At 45.4% G+C, this 17,178-nt stretch overlaps 1 protein-coding gene across 1 annotated transcript in view; it reads right to left on the bottom strand.

The window, feature by feature from the left end:
- ttn.2 (titin, tandem duplicate 2) overlaps window positions 1-17,178 on the bottom strand; it is a 212,363-nt gene that overhangs the window by 29,969 nt on the left and 165,216 nt on the right. The window contains 1 exon segment of the mRNA XM_036132592.1: window positions 26-17,119. Coding sequence (XP_035988485.1) covers window positions 26-17,119 — 17,094 coding nt within the window.

Below are 17,178 nucleotides of genomic sequence, written 5' to 3'. Positions count from 1 at the left end.
TATATATATTTATATATATTAATACCTGTGATCTTGGTTCCCTCTTTGGTCTCAGCCGGAACACCAACACCATAGTCATTCTCGCCTGTAACTCTAAAATAGTAGACTTCTCCTTCCTTTAGGTCAGACACCTTGTACGTCAGCCTGTGACAGGTGTCAGTCAACCTACTCCAGCCTTTTTTGCTTGCTTCTCGGTAGTCAACAAGATAATTCTTGACTGGTCCTCCTCCTTCATTATCTGGAGTGTCCCAAGTCACTGTAGCAGATGACCTAGTCACTTCCTTAACTTCTACACATGCAGGGGGTCCAGGTGAGTCAAGAACTCTAACGTTAAGCGTCACTGAGGCGGTTCCAGCAATGCTGGACAAGGTGACAGTGTATTTTCCAGAGTCACTGCGTGTTGCTTTTTCTAAGGTGATTGAGGTGAAGGTATCCGTGGTGTCAATGACAGCACGCACTCTAAGGTCAACGTCAGCCTTTGCCCAACTAACAGTGGGAACAGGCTTGCCCCTGAAGGGTACTGTCATCGTAAATGAGCTTCCATCTTTCACAACAAGAGTCTTCCTCATCTCATTGCTTATTTCAAAGACTGGTTCTTCTTCTCTTTCTTTAGCAACTTGTTTGTCAGACTCAGGACTAGGCTCACTTGCCCCAATTTTGTTAATGGATCTGACAATAAACACATATTCAGCCCCAGGCGTCAGTCCCACCACTGTAAACTCTGTATTCTTGGTGTTGTGGACTCCAATGAACCATTCATCATCTAATGACTTTCTGTATTCTACTCTGTAGCCAGTCACAGGTGCTCCACCATCAAACAGTGGCTTATTCCATGCCAGTGTAACTGTGGTCTTTGTTGAGTCAATGATCTTGGGCTTAGCAGGAGGTGAGGGCAGGAACTGTGGGTCTTCGGCCTTGGTGAGTGGGCAAGGGGTGCTAGGAGCACTACGTCCTGCAGCATTCTCTGCAAACACCCTGTACTCGTATTCACATCCCTCACGAAGGTTTGATGCTTTGACTCTGAGGTCGTAGACAGGTTTCTTGTTAACTCTGCACCAGCGGAGGCCAGTTTTCTCTCTCTTTTCAATTACATACCCGGCGATACTGTTGCCACCATCAGAAACAGGTCTTTCCCAACAGATTGTCATGGCTTCACCAGTGACTGAGGTGACCTGGACATTAGTCGGGGCTGCAGGTACAGTGAAAGGATCCAAAGCTTTTACTGGCTCACTCTCCAGAGACTCACCTTCGCCATATTTGTTAACTCCCCTGACCCTTAAAATGTACTCATTTCCTTTCAGCAGCTTAGTAACTTTGCAAGTAGTTGCCTTCATGTCACCATAAACAACGGTCCAGGCAAGGCGACTTGTCTCACGTTTCTCCACAATATAGTGCATGATTTCAGCTCCACCATTCTCTTGAGGTGGACCCCATGTTATAGTGCATTTCTCTCCTGTAACACCAGACACTGCCAAAGGTCCTGAAGCTGGTCCAGGCCTGTCCAGAACCTTGCAGTTGATAGCTACAGACCTGGTTCCAGCGACATTGTGCAAAGTCAAAACATACTGTCCAGAGTCCCTCCTGATAGCATCTCTGACAATCAGAGTGGTTGTAAAGTTGGTGGAGGTGATTTCACACCTGGCCTTGGCCTCAATATCTTTTCCATCCTTAGACCATGAGACCACTGGGATCGGACGTCCGGTAATTTCAGCATCAATTCTAATTATATCTCCGGCCTTAATGACAACCAATTGCCTGAACTTGTCCTCTAAGGTAATGCTTGGAGTCTCTACATCATCTTTGATCGTAACAGGACCAGTGCATTCTGAAGGGGCGCTCAACATCTCAGCAGAATTCTTTGCAATTACATGGAAGTCATACTGTGAATCTTCTGTAAGACCCGTGACATCAAAGTAAGTCTCCTGTAAATTGGCGAAGTTACACTTTAGCCAACGGCCATCTGGGAGCTCTTTCCGCTCTACTATGTATCCAACAATTTTCACCCCGCCATCATATTCAGGTGCGTCCCAGAAAAGAGAAACTGAGTTTCTTGTAATGTTTGTGACCTTAAGGTTACGTGGAGATTCACATGGGTCCCTGGCTGCAACTGGTTCACTAGGCTTAGTGCATGGACCAATACCAGCAATATTCTCAGCATACACTCTATACTGATACAACAGACCTTCCTCAGTGCCAGTCATCTTAAACTGATTTTCAGTCAGCAGACCTCTGTTGACTTTGGTCCACAAAATGCTGCTTTGGTCTTTGCATTCGATGTGATAACCAATGACAGGGCTTCCACCATCACTGGCAGGTCTGCCCCATACTACTAGCATGCCAGTCTTGGTGGCATGGGCAACATGAAGATTGGTTGGAGGGCCAGGAGGCTCAAATGGATATTGTGCAACAACAGGAGCTGAATCAACTGCGTGACTCTTGCCATAACGGTTCTCAGCCGCAATGCGGAACTGGTACTCTGTGCCCTGAGTGAGACGGGAAACCTTTATTGATGTCCTGGCTACCGTAGCTGAGACAATTTGCCATGTAGTAGAAGTAGTGTCTCTCTTCTCCACGACATAGTTGTTAATCTGGCACCCACCATCATAGGTTGGAGCATCCCAGGACAGAGAGATAAAGTCAGCACTCACCTCATCCATCCTAATGTTGCTGGGTGGGCCAGGTTTATCCAGAATTATTACAGAAATTTCAGCAGTGTTTGTGCCAATTGAATTAGTCAAAGTGATCTCATATTTTCCTACATCGTCTTTGGTGGCATCTTTGATGATGATCTTGGATGAGGTCTTTGAATTGAGAACATTTACCCTAGTTGTCTGCTTCAGCACATGGCCATCCTTCTTCCAGGATACCTCAGGTTGAGGTCTGCCTTTGAAAGGAACATCGATCTTCAAGTCATCTCCTGCCTTTATGCTGTATGTATGGAACAGCAAGTTGATGGTGGGCTCCATTGTGATGTCTTTCACTACCACAGGCGTAATCAAAGGTTTGGGATCACTCCTACCCTTATCATTCACAGCGGTTACTCTGAAGGCATATTCTTCACCAGTAATGAGTCCATCAATAGTGGCTTCTAGTGCTTTGGCTTCACTGCACACTGTCCATTTTTCATCTCCTTTGGGCTGCATCTCCACAATATAGCTTGTTATTTTGCTGCCTCCATCATGATCAGGTTTCTCCCATGACAGGGTGACTGTGTGACGTGTCACATCAACCACAATGATTTTACCAGGAGGCAAAGGTGCCTCTGAAACCTTGACTTGATCTGTGGTAGCCGGCAGACCTACTCCAAGCTCATTTACAGCCAACACACGGAAAAAGTATCTACCTCCCTCCTGCAAGTCAGAAATAATGTAAGAGTTCCTTACACAGTTGGTGCTAACGCTGGTGAAAGCCATTCGCTTCTGCTCTCTCTTCTCCACAATGTAGTGGGATATTTTTGCTCCACCATCAATAAGCGGAGGCTCCCATGAAATAGAGACAGAATTTCTCTTTACATCTTTAACTTGCAGGTTTGTTGGCGCACTGGGGGAATCCAGAACTCTAACGTTGATAAAGGCTGATTTAGAGCCACTGAGGTTCTCAAGGGTCAGTACATATTTGCCAGTATCAAATCTGTCAACATTTTCAATCACAAGCATTGTATAAGAGCTTGTGACTTCAATCTGAGCACGCTCATTTAGAGTTCCATCAGCCTTTGACCATTTGACCTCAGGCTCAGGCTTTCCTCTGATAGTCACAAAAAGACGTAGTGTCGCAGTGGCACGGACATTGACCATCTTTCTCAGATCAGCATCTAGTTCAATTTCAGGAGCCTGCACTTTCTCTGCAGCAATCACCGATCCTGGCAGGTCCACAGGATCCCCTAGTCCCTCACAGTTTACGGCACATATGCGGAAATTGTATTCTGCGTTCTCTTTTAATTTCTTGACAGTGTAGTGAGTGTCTTGGACACCAGTAGGAGGTGTGCAAACAATCCATTCATCATCTAATGCTTCCTTCATTTCAACCACATATGCAGTAATCTTTGCTCCACCATCATAGATAGGTCTGGACCAGGTGAGGGAGACAGTAGTGCTGGAATGGTCAGTGACTTTGGGGTTATTTGGTGGTCCTGGTGGATAAGTGGCATCGCAAGCTTTGATATACTGTGTTGGTGCACTGGGCTTTCCAACACCAGCAGCATTTTCAGCTGAGACCCTGAATTCATAGGAGTGGCCCTCTGTGAGACCACCGCACCTGAATCTCAAGTCAGTTAGTCTCTTCTTGTTGCACTTGGTCCATCTGACACCATCCTTATCACGTTTTTCAAGTACATATCCTTCAATCTCAGCTCCTCCATTATTCTCTGGCCTCTCCCATGTAAGCACAATGGAATCCCTAGTGATAGCACTGGGTTCAGGGGTGGAGGGCGCACTGGGAGTGGTGAATGGATTACGAGCAACAACTGGCTCAGACTCTAAAGGTTCGCCAACTCCATATTTATTCACAGCAGTAACTCTGAAGATATATTCATTTCCAGGGAGCAGTTTTGTAATTTTGTAGCTGATTGCCTGGATCTTCGGCTCAACCATGGTCCATGACAAACGACTGGTCTCTCTCTTTTCAATGATATAGTGAGAGATGCTAGCTCCACCATCATGTGAGGGATGGTTCCAGTGCAGATAACATTTTTCAGATGTAACTCCTTTGACTTCTAATGGTCCATCTGGAGGACCAGGTCTGTCCAAAACCTTTACGTTAACTGGGATCATTTTGACTCCACCCACATTAACAAGTTTGAGAACAAAGTGGCCACCATCGACTCTTATGCATTCTTTAACTGTCAGGATAGTGCGTGTGAGTGTGGTCTTGACTTCCATTCTTGGAGTTGTCTTGTCAATTTCCTTCCCATCCTTTAACCATGTGATCTCAGGCAGGGGCTTACCAGTGTAATCTGCATCAATGGTAAATGTCTCACTAGCATGAACAACTGTAAGATCCTTGAATTTGGCGTCCATGGTGGCATCTGGAGCCTCAATTTCATCTTTGGCTGTTATTTCTCCAGTGCTTTCAGATGGGGAACTAGAAATACCAGCAGCATTCCTGGCAATGACTCTAAACTCATACACACAGTCCTCAGTAAGACCAGTGAGAGTGTACTGGGTATCAATGATGTTGGTGAAGCTTGCTTTCATCCAGCGCATATCTGGGTGCTTCCTCCTCTCAATCAAATATCCAGTGATTGCACTACCTCCATCATACTGGGGTCTGGTCCACTGAAGTGTGACATGGTTTCTGGTGATTTCAATAGCCTCAGGAGTGCCTGGTGGATCACATGGGTCCCTGGCTACTGTGCTTTCTGAGACCTTGCTAGCTGGACTGAGACCAGCAATGTTCTCAGCATAAACTCTAAACTCATACTCTATACCCTCTTCCAACTCTGTAGTTTTGAATCGTGCATCTGGAATTAGAAGCTTGTTTAATTTAACCCACAAAAGGCTGTTTTTCTCCTTTCTTTCCAGGTGATACCCAATAATTGGGCTACCTCCATTGTTGGTGGGAGGTTTCCATTCAACAACCATGCTATCCTTGGTTGCAGATGTAACACCCGGTGTTCCTGGGGCAGCAGGCTCACTGAATGGATACTTGGCAACAACAGCTGGAGAGACAATCACTGAACTCTTTCCATACCTGTTCTCAGCTGACACTCTAAATTGATATTCAGTGCCTGTCTTCAAATTGCTGACTTTGATGGTTGTCCTGGCAATTGTAGCTGACACAATCTGCCACGCCGTAGTAGTGGTGTCTCTCTTCTCTACAATGTAGTTGTTGATCTGACAGCCTCCAGTATACTCTGGTGGTTCCCAGGACAGAGTAACAAAATTAGAGCTCACTTCCTCAATCTTGACAGGGCCTGTAGGAGGTCCAGGTTTGTCCAGAATAATAACAGTAATCTCCTCTGTAGCTGTCCCAATGCTGCTGGTGGCTGTTACAGTATATTTACCAGCATCCTCTCTATTGGCATCCTTGATAACCAACTTTGTAGATGATGGTGTGCCGGATACATTTATTCTGGTTGTCTCCTTAAGAGGTTGTCCCTCCTTCTTCCATTCAACTTTTGGAGTAGGTCGTCCAAGTACTGAAATCTCAATCTTCATATCCTCACCTTGTTGTAAACTGTATGTGTTGAATCTCATCTTGAATCCGGGCTCTACAGTTACATCTTTAGCAGTAACCGGTGCAGCCAGAGCCCTGGCGTCGCTCTTGCCCTTCTCGTTGTAGGCGGATACTCTGAAAAGGTACTCGTGTCCTGCACTGAGGCCTGTTACAGTGCCCTCACAAGTTTTGGTTGTGGTAGCCACCACCCATTCTTCTGAGCCCACAGGCTGCATCTCAATGTAGTATCCAATGATCCTGCTGCCTCCATCATGGACTGGCTTCTCCCAGGAGAGTGAGGCTGTGGTTTTTGTGACATCAGTCAAAGTAACTTTACCCACGGGTAACGGTGGCTCAGATGTTTTAACAGATTCCATTGTTTCAACTGGTTGTCCAACACCAAATTCATTTTCTGCTAAGACTCTAAAGTAATAAACCGTTCCCTCAGTAAGACCTGTGATACGGTAAGTTGTCTTTGTACATTTATTGTCTACATTAGAGTAAACCTTCCTGTTTGACTCTCGCTTCTCAACCAAGTAATTCTTTATTCTTGCACCACCATCAATAACAGGGGGTTCCCAGGTCAAAGTGACACTCTCCCTCTTTATGTCTTTCACCTTTAGGTTTAATGGAGCCCCTGGAGTGTCCAGAACCTTAACAGAGACAAAAGCTGATTTGCTGCCAGCACTGTTTTCTACATTGAGGATGTATTTTCCAGCATCATATTTATCACAAATGTCAACGGAGAGCTGTGTGTAGTCTTCACCAGTCTCAATCTGTACTTTACTGGGCATCTCACCATCCTCTTTGGCCCAGGTTACTTCAGGAGTGGGACGACCCTTAAAAGGAACACTGATTCTCATTGAGCCTCCTGCACGAACAACTATTCCCTTTCTGAGCTCTGAATCTAAAATAATCTCTGGAGCATCAATTTTAACTACAGGGATAACAACTCCCTGGATTTCTGTGGGCTCACCAACACCAATTTTATTGATAGCACAGACACGGACCTTGTATTCTTGGTGTTCTATCAGGTTTTTGATGGTAAACTTGGGATCTTTCACTCCAGTGGGTGGTGTGCATATAGTCCATTCCTCCTCGTCAGCCTTGGTAATTTCAACAGCATATCCTTGGATTTCACAACCACCGTCATATATAGGCCTTTGCCAAGCTATACTGATGGAGTCTTTTGTCGTGTCAACTACATGGGCATTGGTGGGAATGCCTGGTTCAAAGGTGGGGTCACAGGCTTTGAGGTAGGGTGTAGGTGGGCTTGACTGGCCCACTCCAGCTGCATTTTCAGCAGATACCTTGAACTCATATTCATGATCCTCAGTGAGTCCTGTTACTCTAAATCGCAAGTCTGTCACTCTGCGTTTATTGCACTTGGTCCACCTCACTCCAGCTCTGTCCCTCTTTTCAATAATGTAACCAACAATGTCACTTCCTCCTGTAGACTCTGGGCGGTTCCAACAGACAGTCATTGAATCCCGGGTAATATTGGTGATCTCTAGTTCACGAGGTGCACCAGGAGGAACAAAAGGATTTCTCATGATAACAGGCTCAGATTCCAGAGGCTCACCTTCTCCATACTTGTTGACAGCCATAACCCTGAAGATGTACTCATTGCCTTTCAAAAGTTTGGTAACCTTGAACATTGTAGCTCCACAATCGCTGGAGACCACAGTCCATGCCAAGCGACTAGTTTCTCTCTTTTGAATGACGTAGTGAGAAATGCTAGCTCCTCCGTCATGTCTCGGTGGCAGCCATGAGAGTGAGCATTTCTCCTCAGTAACGTTACTGACTGTGAGGGGTCCCTCTGATGGACCGGGTCTGTCCAGAACCTTCACACTGAATGGGACGGTCTGAGTTCCAGCAACATTTGTCAGAACCAAAGTGTACTGTCCACCATCCACTCTGATGGCATCTTTTACTACAAGCAATGCTTTAAAATCTGTGTTTTTGATTTCAGCTCTTGCTGAGTTTTCAACTTCAACACTTCCCTTGAACCATTGAGCTGTTGGGATAGGCTTTCCTTCCACCCTAGCCTCCAGGGTGAAGGTTTCTCCAGCATTAATGACAATGGTCTGATTGTACATAGAATCAGTTTCGTACTTGGGTGGCTCCACTTCATCCTTAGCTGTTATGGATCCAGTGGTTTCAGAAGGCCTGCTCACAGCTCCAGCAGCATTCCTTGCAATCACTCTGAAGTCATATTTACTGTCCTCTGTAAGGCCAGTGACGGTAAACTCATGTTCAATAATGTTTGTGAAGCTAGCCTTCATCCATTTTCCCTCTGGAAGGTCACGCTTCTCTACTGAGTAGCCAGTTACAAGGCTTCCACCATCATATTGTGGTGGTGTCCATCTCAGCTTCACTGAGTGTCTGGTTACAATTATAGCCTCTGGACGGCCAGGAGGATCGCACGGATCACGAGCTACGTAGACCTCAGAAACTTTGCTGCATTTTCCAATGCCAACTATATTCTCAGCATATACTCTATACTCGTACTCAATGCCTTCCTCAAGAGGAGTAGACTTGTATTTACAATCTTGAATAAGCATTTTGTTGATCTTTGTCCACAGGATACTATTCTTCTCTTTCCTCTCCAAATGATAGCCCAAGATGGCACTGCCTCCGTCAGATGGGGGTTTATGCCATTCAACCACCATATAGTCTTTAGTGTATGAGGAAACAAATGGTGTTCCTGGTGGTCCGGGTTCCTGGAACGGATACTGTGCTAAAACAGGTTCTGAATCAATCGCATAACTCTTTCCATATCTGTTTTCAGCATAGATTCTAAACTGGTATTCAGCACCAGTCTTTAGATTGGCCACCTTCAGAGTTGTTCTTGCCACAGTGGCAGACACAACGACCCAATTAGTTGTAGTTGTGTCTCTTTTTTCCACCACATAATTGGAGATTGGACAGCCACCTGTGTATGTAGGAGGCTCCCAGTTAAGAGTGACACTCTCAGCACTGACATCTTCAATCTTGACCGGACCTGTTGGTGGTCCTGGTTTATCCAGGGTGATGACTTCAATAGTGGCATCCTTGGAACCCAAGTTATTGGTAATGTTGATTGTGTACATACCACCATCATCTCTGGTGGCATCCTTAATGGTTAGAGTGGTATGATGTGCAGAGTCACTGACATTAACTCTGGTTGTCTGTTTAAGTGCCACTCCATCCTTGGTCCAGGTGATTGTTGGTTTTGGATGACCAGCAATTGGAACCTCTATTTTGAGGTCATTTCCCACTTGAACACTGTAAGAACTTGCTTTGGGTCTTACAGAAGGCTCAATGATAAGATCCTTTGCTACAACAGTGTAAGCCAGTTGTCTTGGGTCGCTTTTACCCTTTTCATTCACAGCAACAACTCTGAACTGATATTCCTCTCCCTTGAGAAGGTTGCTCACTACTGTCTCCAGGCCTTTCACACTGGCACACACAGTCCAGGCCTCACTGTCTTTAGGGGCCATTTCAATTTCATAATGACTGATTCTGCTCCCACCATCATGTTCAGATTTCTCCCACTTTAGAGTAACGGTGCTGCGAGTGACATCTAGAACACTAACCTTACCAGGTGGTTGAGGCTTCTCAGATATTTTGATTGGCTCCATAGTTTTAGCTTGGAGACCCACGCCATATTCATTCTCAGCCAAGACTCTAAAGAAGAAGATTCCACCCTCTGGAAGAGGTTCAACTTTCCATGACATCTTGTTACATGTTGTGATGGTAGAGTAAACTTTTCTTGTGCTTTCACGCTTCTCAACAATATAATGCTTAATCTTTGAACCACCATCCAGAAGTGGAGGCTCCCATGAGAGTGTGACAGAGTTCTTAGTGATCTCTTTAACTGTTAAGTTAGTGGGTGGACTAGGAGAGTCCAGGACTCTGACACTGATGAACACTGACTTGACTCCACTGGCATTCTCCGCAGTCAGTGTGTACTTTCCACTGTCAAATCGATCAACATTCTCGATGACAAGTGATGCATAGCTTCCTGTGTTGTCAATTTGGGCTGTCTCCTTAATCTCACCCTCAGCTTTTCCCCATTTCAGCTCAGGAGCTGGCCGGCCTCTCACGGGGACAAATAGCCTGAGAGTGCAAGCGGATCTGATGTTAATCATTTTCCTCATTTCAGCATCTAATTCCAGGTCAGGAGCCTCAAGCTTCTCCTCAAGAAGGATTTTACCTGGCACATCAGCATGTTCACCAACACCAATTTTGTTGATTGCGCAAACCCTAAATTTGTACTCGTGTTTCTCCAGAAGCTTTTTCACAGTGAATTTTGTGTCTGTTATTCCAGAGGGAGGAGTACACATGAACCACTCTTCAGCTGCAACATTATATGCTTCAACAATGTAAGCTTTAATCTCACTTCCACCATCATATATGGGCTTACCCCATGTAAGGGATACAGTGGACCTAGAGGTGTCTACTACCTTGGGGTTGTTGGGTGGGCCAGGTTTGAAAACCGGATCCAGTGCTTTGTAGTACACTGTTGGAGTGCTAGGTGTGCCAATTCCAGCAGCATTCTCAGCAGCTACCCTGAATTCATAGCTATGATTTTCTATGAGGCCGGACACTCTGAAACGCAATTCAGTCACATTGCGCTTGTTGCATCTAGTCCATCTTACACCGTCCTTATCACGTTTCTCAATGACATATCCCTGAATGGAACTGCCGCCATCATTATTTGGTCTCTCCCAGGTAACTACCATAGAGTCCTTAGTAATTGAGGAGACTTCTACTTCTGTTGGTGGGCTTGGTGGGACAAATGGATTTTTTGCAACCATTGCCTCAGATTCCAAAGGCTCTCCAATACCATATTTGTTGACAGGGATCACTCTGAATATGTATTCATTACCAGGAAGGAGTTTGGTGATTTTCAGATTCAGAGTCTGAACCTTTTGTTCAACTACTGTCCATACAAGTCTGCTAGTTTCCCTTCTCTCAACAATGTAATGGGAGACATCGCTACCTCCGTCTTGCAAGGGAGATTTCCAAGAAATTGAGCATTTCTCACTGGTGACCCCATAGATAGAAATGGGGCCCTCTGGTGGACCTGGTCTATCCAAGACCTTGACATTAATGTTAACAACTTTTTCTCCACCAACATTCTTTACCAGCAATGTGTACTGACCTCCATCAACACGAATAGCTTCTTTAACAATTAAACAAGCAGAAAAATTGGTATTACGAATTTCTACACGAGCTGCTTCTGTAATCTCACTGCCCTCTTTAATCCAGTGTACGGACGGCACAGGTTTACCATAAACACCAGCCTCAAGTTTAAATGTCTCTCCAGCATTTACAACCACAACCTGGGAGTACTTGGATTCTAAATCAATCTTTGGAGGATCAATCTCATCCTTGGCTGTGATGGATCCAGTAGAATCAGATGGTTCACTAAAGACACCTGCTGCATTTTTGGCAATGACACGGAACTCATACGTTTGATCTTCAGTAAGTCCTGTGACAACAAATTCAGTTTCAATAATGTTGGCAAAACTGGCCTTCATCCAACGGCCACTTGCCTCCTTTTTCTCCACAACGTAACCAGTGATTTTGATGCCACCATCAAACTCAGGTTTGGTCCATCTCAGTGTCACCTGGTGTCTTGTTACAATGACAGCCTCTGGTTTGCCTGGTCTGTCACAAGGATCCCTGGCAACTTGCATTTCGCTCACCTTACTGGGTCTACTGAGCCCAACAATATTCTCAGCATACACTCTAAACTCATATTCAATTCCCTCTTCCAGACCAACAACTTTAAATCTGGTCTCTGGGATTATCTGCTTGTTCTGTTTCACCCAGAGAATGCTGTTTCTCTCTTTAAGTTCTAAGTGGTAGCCCAGAATTTTGCTTCCACCATCATTGCTGGGTTTATCCCACACAACAGCCATGGTCTCCTTGGTGGCTGACTGGACCACAACGGATCGTGGTGAGCTGGGCACCTCAAATGGATACTGAGCAATAATGCTTTCAGAGAGAAGAAATGATGACTTCCCATATCTATTTTCTGCAGCAATTCTAAACTGATACTCAGAACCAGTCTTCAGACGAGCTGCCTTGATGGTTGTTCTAGCTACTGTAGCAGACACAATTTGCCAGTTTGTAGTTGATGTGTCTCTCTTCTCTACAATGTAATTGTTGATTGAGCAACCCCCATCATACTGTGGTGGATTCCAAGACAAGACTACACTGTCTGCCGTGACATCATCCAGCTTGATCGGGCCAGTTGGGGGACCCGGTTTATCTAAGACAACAACACTGATATCCGCTACAGCCTCCCCAGCTGTGTTGTTTAGTTTTATAGTATATTTGCCCACATCATCTCTACAAGCCTCCTTAATGATGAGAAGAAGGTTTTTATCTGTGGCTTCAGTATTAACTCTTGTTGTTTCTTTGAGAGCAACACCATCCTTGAGCCAAGTGACTGTAGCCTTAGGACAGGCAACATAGGGTACATCAATCTTGATATCATCTCCTGCCAGCATGCTAAATGTGGTAAAAAGCAGCTTGAAGGCTGGGGGTATCAATAAATCTTTAGCCACCACAGGCGCATTGAGAGGGCGGGGGTCACTAACACCCTTTTCGTTGACAGCAGAGATTCTGAACATATACTCCTCTCCATATGTTAGTCCAGTTACCTGAGCCTCATTTGTCTTTACCACCATCACCTGGGTCCATTTCTCACTTCCTTTGCATTGCATCTCAACATTATAGCCTGTAATTCTGCTTCCTCCATCATAGTCTGGTTTCTCCCAAGTCAGTGTGACACTGGTTCCGGTAACTTCACGGAGAGTTACTTTTCCTGGTGGTAGAGGCTTTTCTGATGCCTTGATTGGGTCAACAGTTTCAACTGGGAGACCAATACCAAACTCGTTTTCAGCCAGTATTCTGAAAAAGTACAATTTTCCTTCTTCCAGGTCTCCCACTTTCCAACTAGACTTGTGGCAGCTGGCACACACAGTTGAGTAGGCTTTCCTGGTTGACTCACGTTTCTCCACAATGTAGCTGCGGATTCTGGAGCCCCCGTCTATGAGAGGCGCATCCCAAACCAGGGAAACTGAGTCTCTAGTGACCTCCTTTACAATGAGATTCTGGGGTGGTCCTGGAGTATCTAGCACTCTAACATTAACAAAAGCTGATTTACTGCCTGTGGCATTTTCCACTGTAACCAAGTATTTACCTCCATCAAACCTGTCAACATTGTCTATCTGAAGAGTTGTGAATGATGAGGTGATTTCAATGTTAGCCTTGTCCAGGGATTCTCCATGCTCTCTTGACCATTTTACTTCGGGAGCTGGTCTTCCCTTGATAGGGACGAAAAGTCTGAGTGTACTACAGGCCCTAATGGAAACTACTTTACGTAACTCTGCTCCAAGTTCAATTTCTGGAGCAATTAATCTGTCTTCAGCCTTAGGGGTTCCAGGAACAGCAGCAGGCTCTCCCACTCCTTCAGAATTTGTAGCACAGATGTTGATTTTATACTCCTGGTTTTCTTTCAGATTGGTGATGGTAAATGATGTGGCCGTCCATCCCTTCTTAGGAGTATGAATTGTCCACTCATCCTCCTCAGGCAGGCAAGTCTCCACTACGTAGCCAGTAATTTCAGAACCACCATCATATACAGGCTTGTTCCAGGCGACTGTAATAGAAGACTTTGTGGTGTCCAGTACTCTTGGGTTCCCTGGGGGTCCAGGCTGAAAGATGGTGTCAACAGCTTTGTAGAATGGACTGGAAGGGCTAGGCTGACTTAGGCCAGCGTTATTTTCAGCAAAGACTCTAAATTCATACTCATGACCTGGTGTGAGACCAGAGACCTTGAATCGCAAATCAGTTACAGTTCTCTTATTGCATTTGACCCAGCGTAAGCCTGTCTTATCCCTTCTTTCAATTATATAAGTATTAATTCTGCTGCCTCCATCATGTTCAGGACGCTCCCAGCAGACAACCATAGAGTCTTTGGTGATAGTTGTGACCTCAGGCTCTGTTGGTGGGTCACTGGGACCGTAAGGATTGACACAAGTAACAGGTTCTGATTCCCGGGGTTCACCTACACCATACTTGTTGACAGCCATGACTCTGAAAACATACTCATTGCCTTTAAGGAGCTTTGTTACCTTGAACCTGTTTGCTTGAAGGTCTGTGGCCACATTTGTCCATGCCAACCTACTGGTCTCACGCCTCTGTATGATAAAGTACTCAATTTTGGCTCCACCATCATGTGTTGGATGTAGCCAGTTCAGCACACATTTCTCTGCAGCAATATCAGTAACTGAGAGGGAATCAGGTGGTCCAGGTCTGTCAAGTACTTTGACATTGAAAGTGAACTTGGCAAATCCACCAGGATTGCTTGCAGTCACGGTAAACGCACCACCATCTCTCCTTAGAGAATCTTTGTTGATCAGAGTTGTGTGGAAGTCTGATGTCTTTATCTCTATTTTGGCTGTGTCCTCCAGTTCCTTTCCTTCCTTGGTCCATACTAAAGAAGGAATTGGCCTGCCAGTCACATTGGCTTCCAGCTTGAATGGTTCTCCAGCCATCACAACAACATTGCTGCTATATGATGCATCCACATCAAGCCTTGGTTCTTCAATGTCATCTCTGCATGTGATTGCTTCTGATGGCTGAGATGGAGCACTAATAGCACCAGCTGAGTTTCGAGCAAACACGCGGAATTCATAGGTCGCATCTTCGATCAGACCACTGACTGTGAACATGGTTTCTAGAATGTTGTGGAAATTTGCTTTAAGCCAGCGTCCATTAGGCATCTCTTTCCTCTCCACTGTGTATCCCGTAATAGAAAATCCTCCATCACCTTCCGGTTTGGTCCATGACAATGTCACCTCATGTCTGGTGATATTCAATGCCACAGGTCGGCCTGGTGGGTCAACTGGGTCCAAAGCATACATAGGCTCACAGGGTTTGCTAGGTTTGCTGAGACCCGCCATGTTTTCAGCAATAACACGGTGTTCATATGCAATGCCATCAACAAGGCCTGTTGATTTAAAGATGTTTCCAACAACAAGTGCTTTGTTGATCCTCTGCCACAGAATACTGTTTTTCTCTTTTCTGTCCACATGATAACCAAGAATAGGACTTCCTCCATCAGAGGATGGCTCATTCCAGCTAAGAGTAATTGAATCCTTGTTGAAAGACGTGACCACAGGCATGCCAGGCTGGCCTGGTACCTCAAATGGATAGGCAGCTACCACTGGTTCAGAGAGAAGACAAGGTCCAACACCATATCTGTTCTGCGCCTTGACACGGAACTGGTAATGGGTACCAGTATTTAGTCGTGCTGCTTTGAATGTGGTGCGAATAACTGTAGCTGCCAATTCCACCCAAGAAGTTCCCGTAGTTTCTCGCATCTCAACAATATAATTGTTGATGGGAACACCTCCATCATTCTCCGGTGGTTCCCAAGACATGATAATGTGATCACATGAGACCTCATCCAGCTTTATAGGACCAGTAGGAGGACCTGGAATGTCATGGACCAGGACTGTGATGGTTTCTGTCAATGTGCCCAGCATATTCTTTCCAGTCATGGAATACTGGCCTTCATCGGTTCTTTTAATCTCACTGATGTTGAGGATAGTTGATGTTGATGTGGTTTCAATGTTTATTCTTTGTGTTTCTTTGAGGGCTATGTCTCCCTTCTTCCAGGAAACAACAGGCCTGGGTTTTCCCAACACTGGAATCTCCACCTTAACGCGATCCCCTGCTTTGGCAATTACAGTTTTCTGGTAGACTCCTCTCAGGTCAAAAGATGGAGCAGAAGTTTGCTCTTTTATCACAGCTGGCCGGCTCTCCCGAGGATCACTCCTACCTGATGCATTGACAGCCATTATACGGAAGGTGTATTCAGCACCCTCGACCAGATCTGTCACAGTATAATCCAGAGCCTTGATGGTCGTTATGTGGACCCATTGATCTGTGTCTTTCCTTTGAGCCTCAATGACATATCCAGTAATCAAGCTACCGCCATCATGAAGAGGCTTTGTCCATGCAAGGCTCGCACTGTCAGAAGTCATGTCCGTAACGTACAGGTTATCTGGAGGAGAGGGGGCCTGGGACACCCTTATGGGATCAAGGGTTTCAGCAGGCTCACCCACACCAAGGTCATTTTCAGCAGAGATACGGAAGTAGTAGTAGGCTCCCTCCTCAAGGTCTTGAAACTTAAAGGAACATTTTTGCCATGTGGTGCAAAGGACAGTATACGCCTTCTTTGTGGCATCCCTCTTTTCAATTATGTAGTTATGAATCTTGGACCCTCCGTCAATAATGGGGATTTCCCACTGGAGAGTTATGCTGTTCTTAGTGATCTCTCTTGGTTTAAGGTTGACTGGGGGCCCAGGTGTGTCCAGAACCCTGACGTTGACAAATCCTGTCTTCTTACCAGCAACATTCTCTAAAGAGAGATGGTATTTTCCTGCGTCATATCTAGTGCAGTCAGGAATAACAAGTAGAGTGTAGGACTCTGTTGTATCAATGTGTGCACGTGCTTTCAGGTTGGTATTTTCTTTGCTCCAGGTGACTTCAGGAACAGGACGGCCCTTGATGGGAACAAATAGACGGATAGAAGCACGGCATCTAACCACCAGGGTTTTCCTGAGTTCAGCATCCAGTTCAAAGTCTGGCATTGTCTCCTGGTCAACCAGTTCTGTCACTTTCTCAACCTCTGCAGGCTCGCCTACTCCCTCAGAGTTTACAGCACTCACTCTGAAGTGGTATTTGCCTCCTTTTTGAAGTTTACCTATAACATATTCAGTAATTTTAACTGGGTACTGTGTCTCTGTCTCCCAGTCATCATGACCCTCCTTTTTATACTCAACGATGTACCCATCTACTTCAAGACCACCATCGTAATGAGGGCGGCCCCAAGCAAAGGATGCTGTAGTTTTTGTAGTGTCTGTAATTCTAGGGTTGGACGGAGGACCAGGTGGATCTAAAAAAACATAAAAACAAGAGGTTAGTGAGATGAATGAAAGGACACATTTCTAGAAC

Source organism: Fundulus heteroclitus, unplaced genomic scaffold, assembly GCF_011125445.2.
Source record: "Fundulus heteroclitus isolate FHET01 unplaced genomic scaffold, MU-UCD_Fhet_4.1 scaffold_53, whole genome shotgun sequence".
Classification (NCBI taxonomy): domain Eukaryota; kingdom Metazoa; phylum Chordata; class Actinopteri; order Cyprinodontiformes; family Fundulidae; genus Fundulus; species Fundulus heteroclitus.
This window is presented reverse-complemented; position numbering and strand designations above follow the sequence as displayed.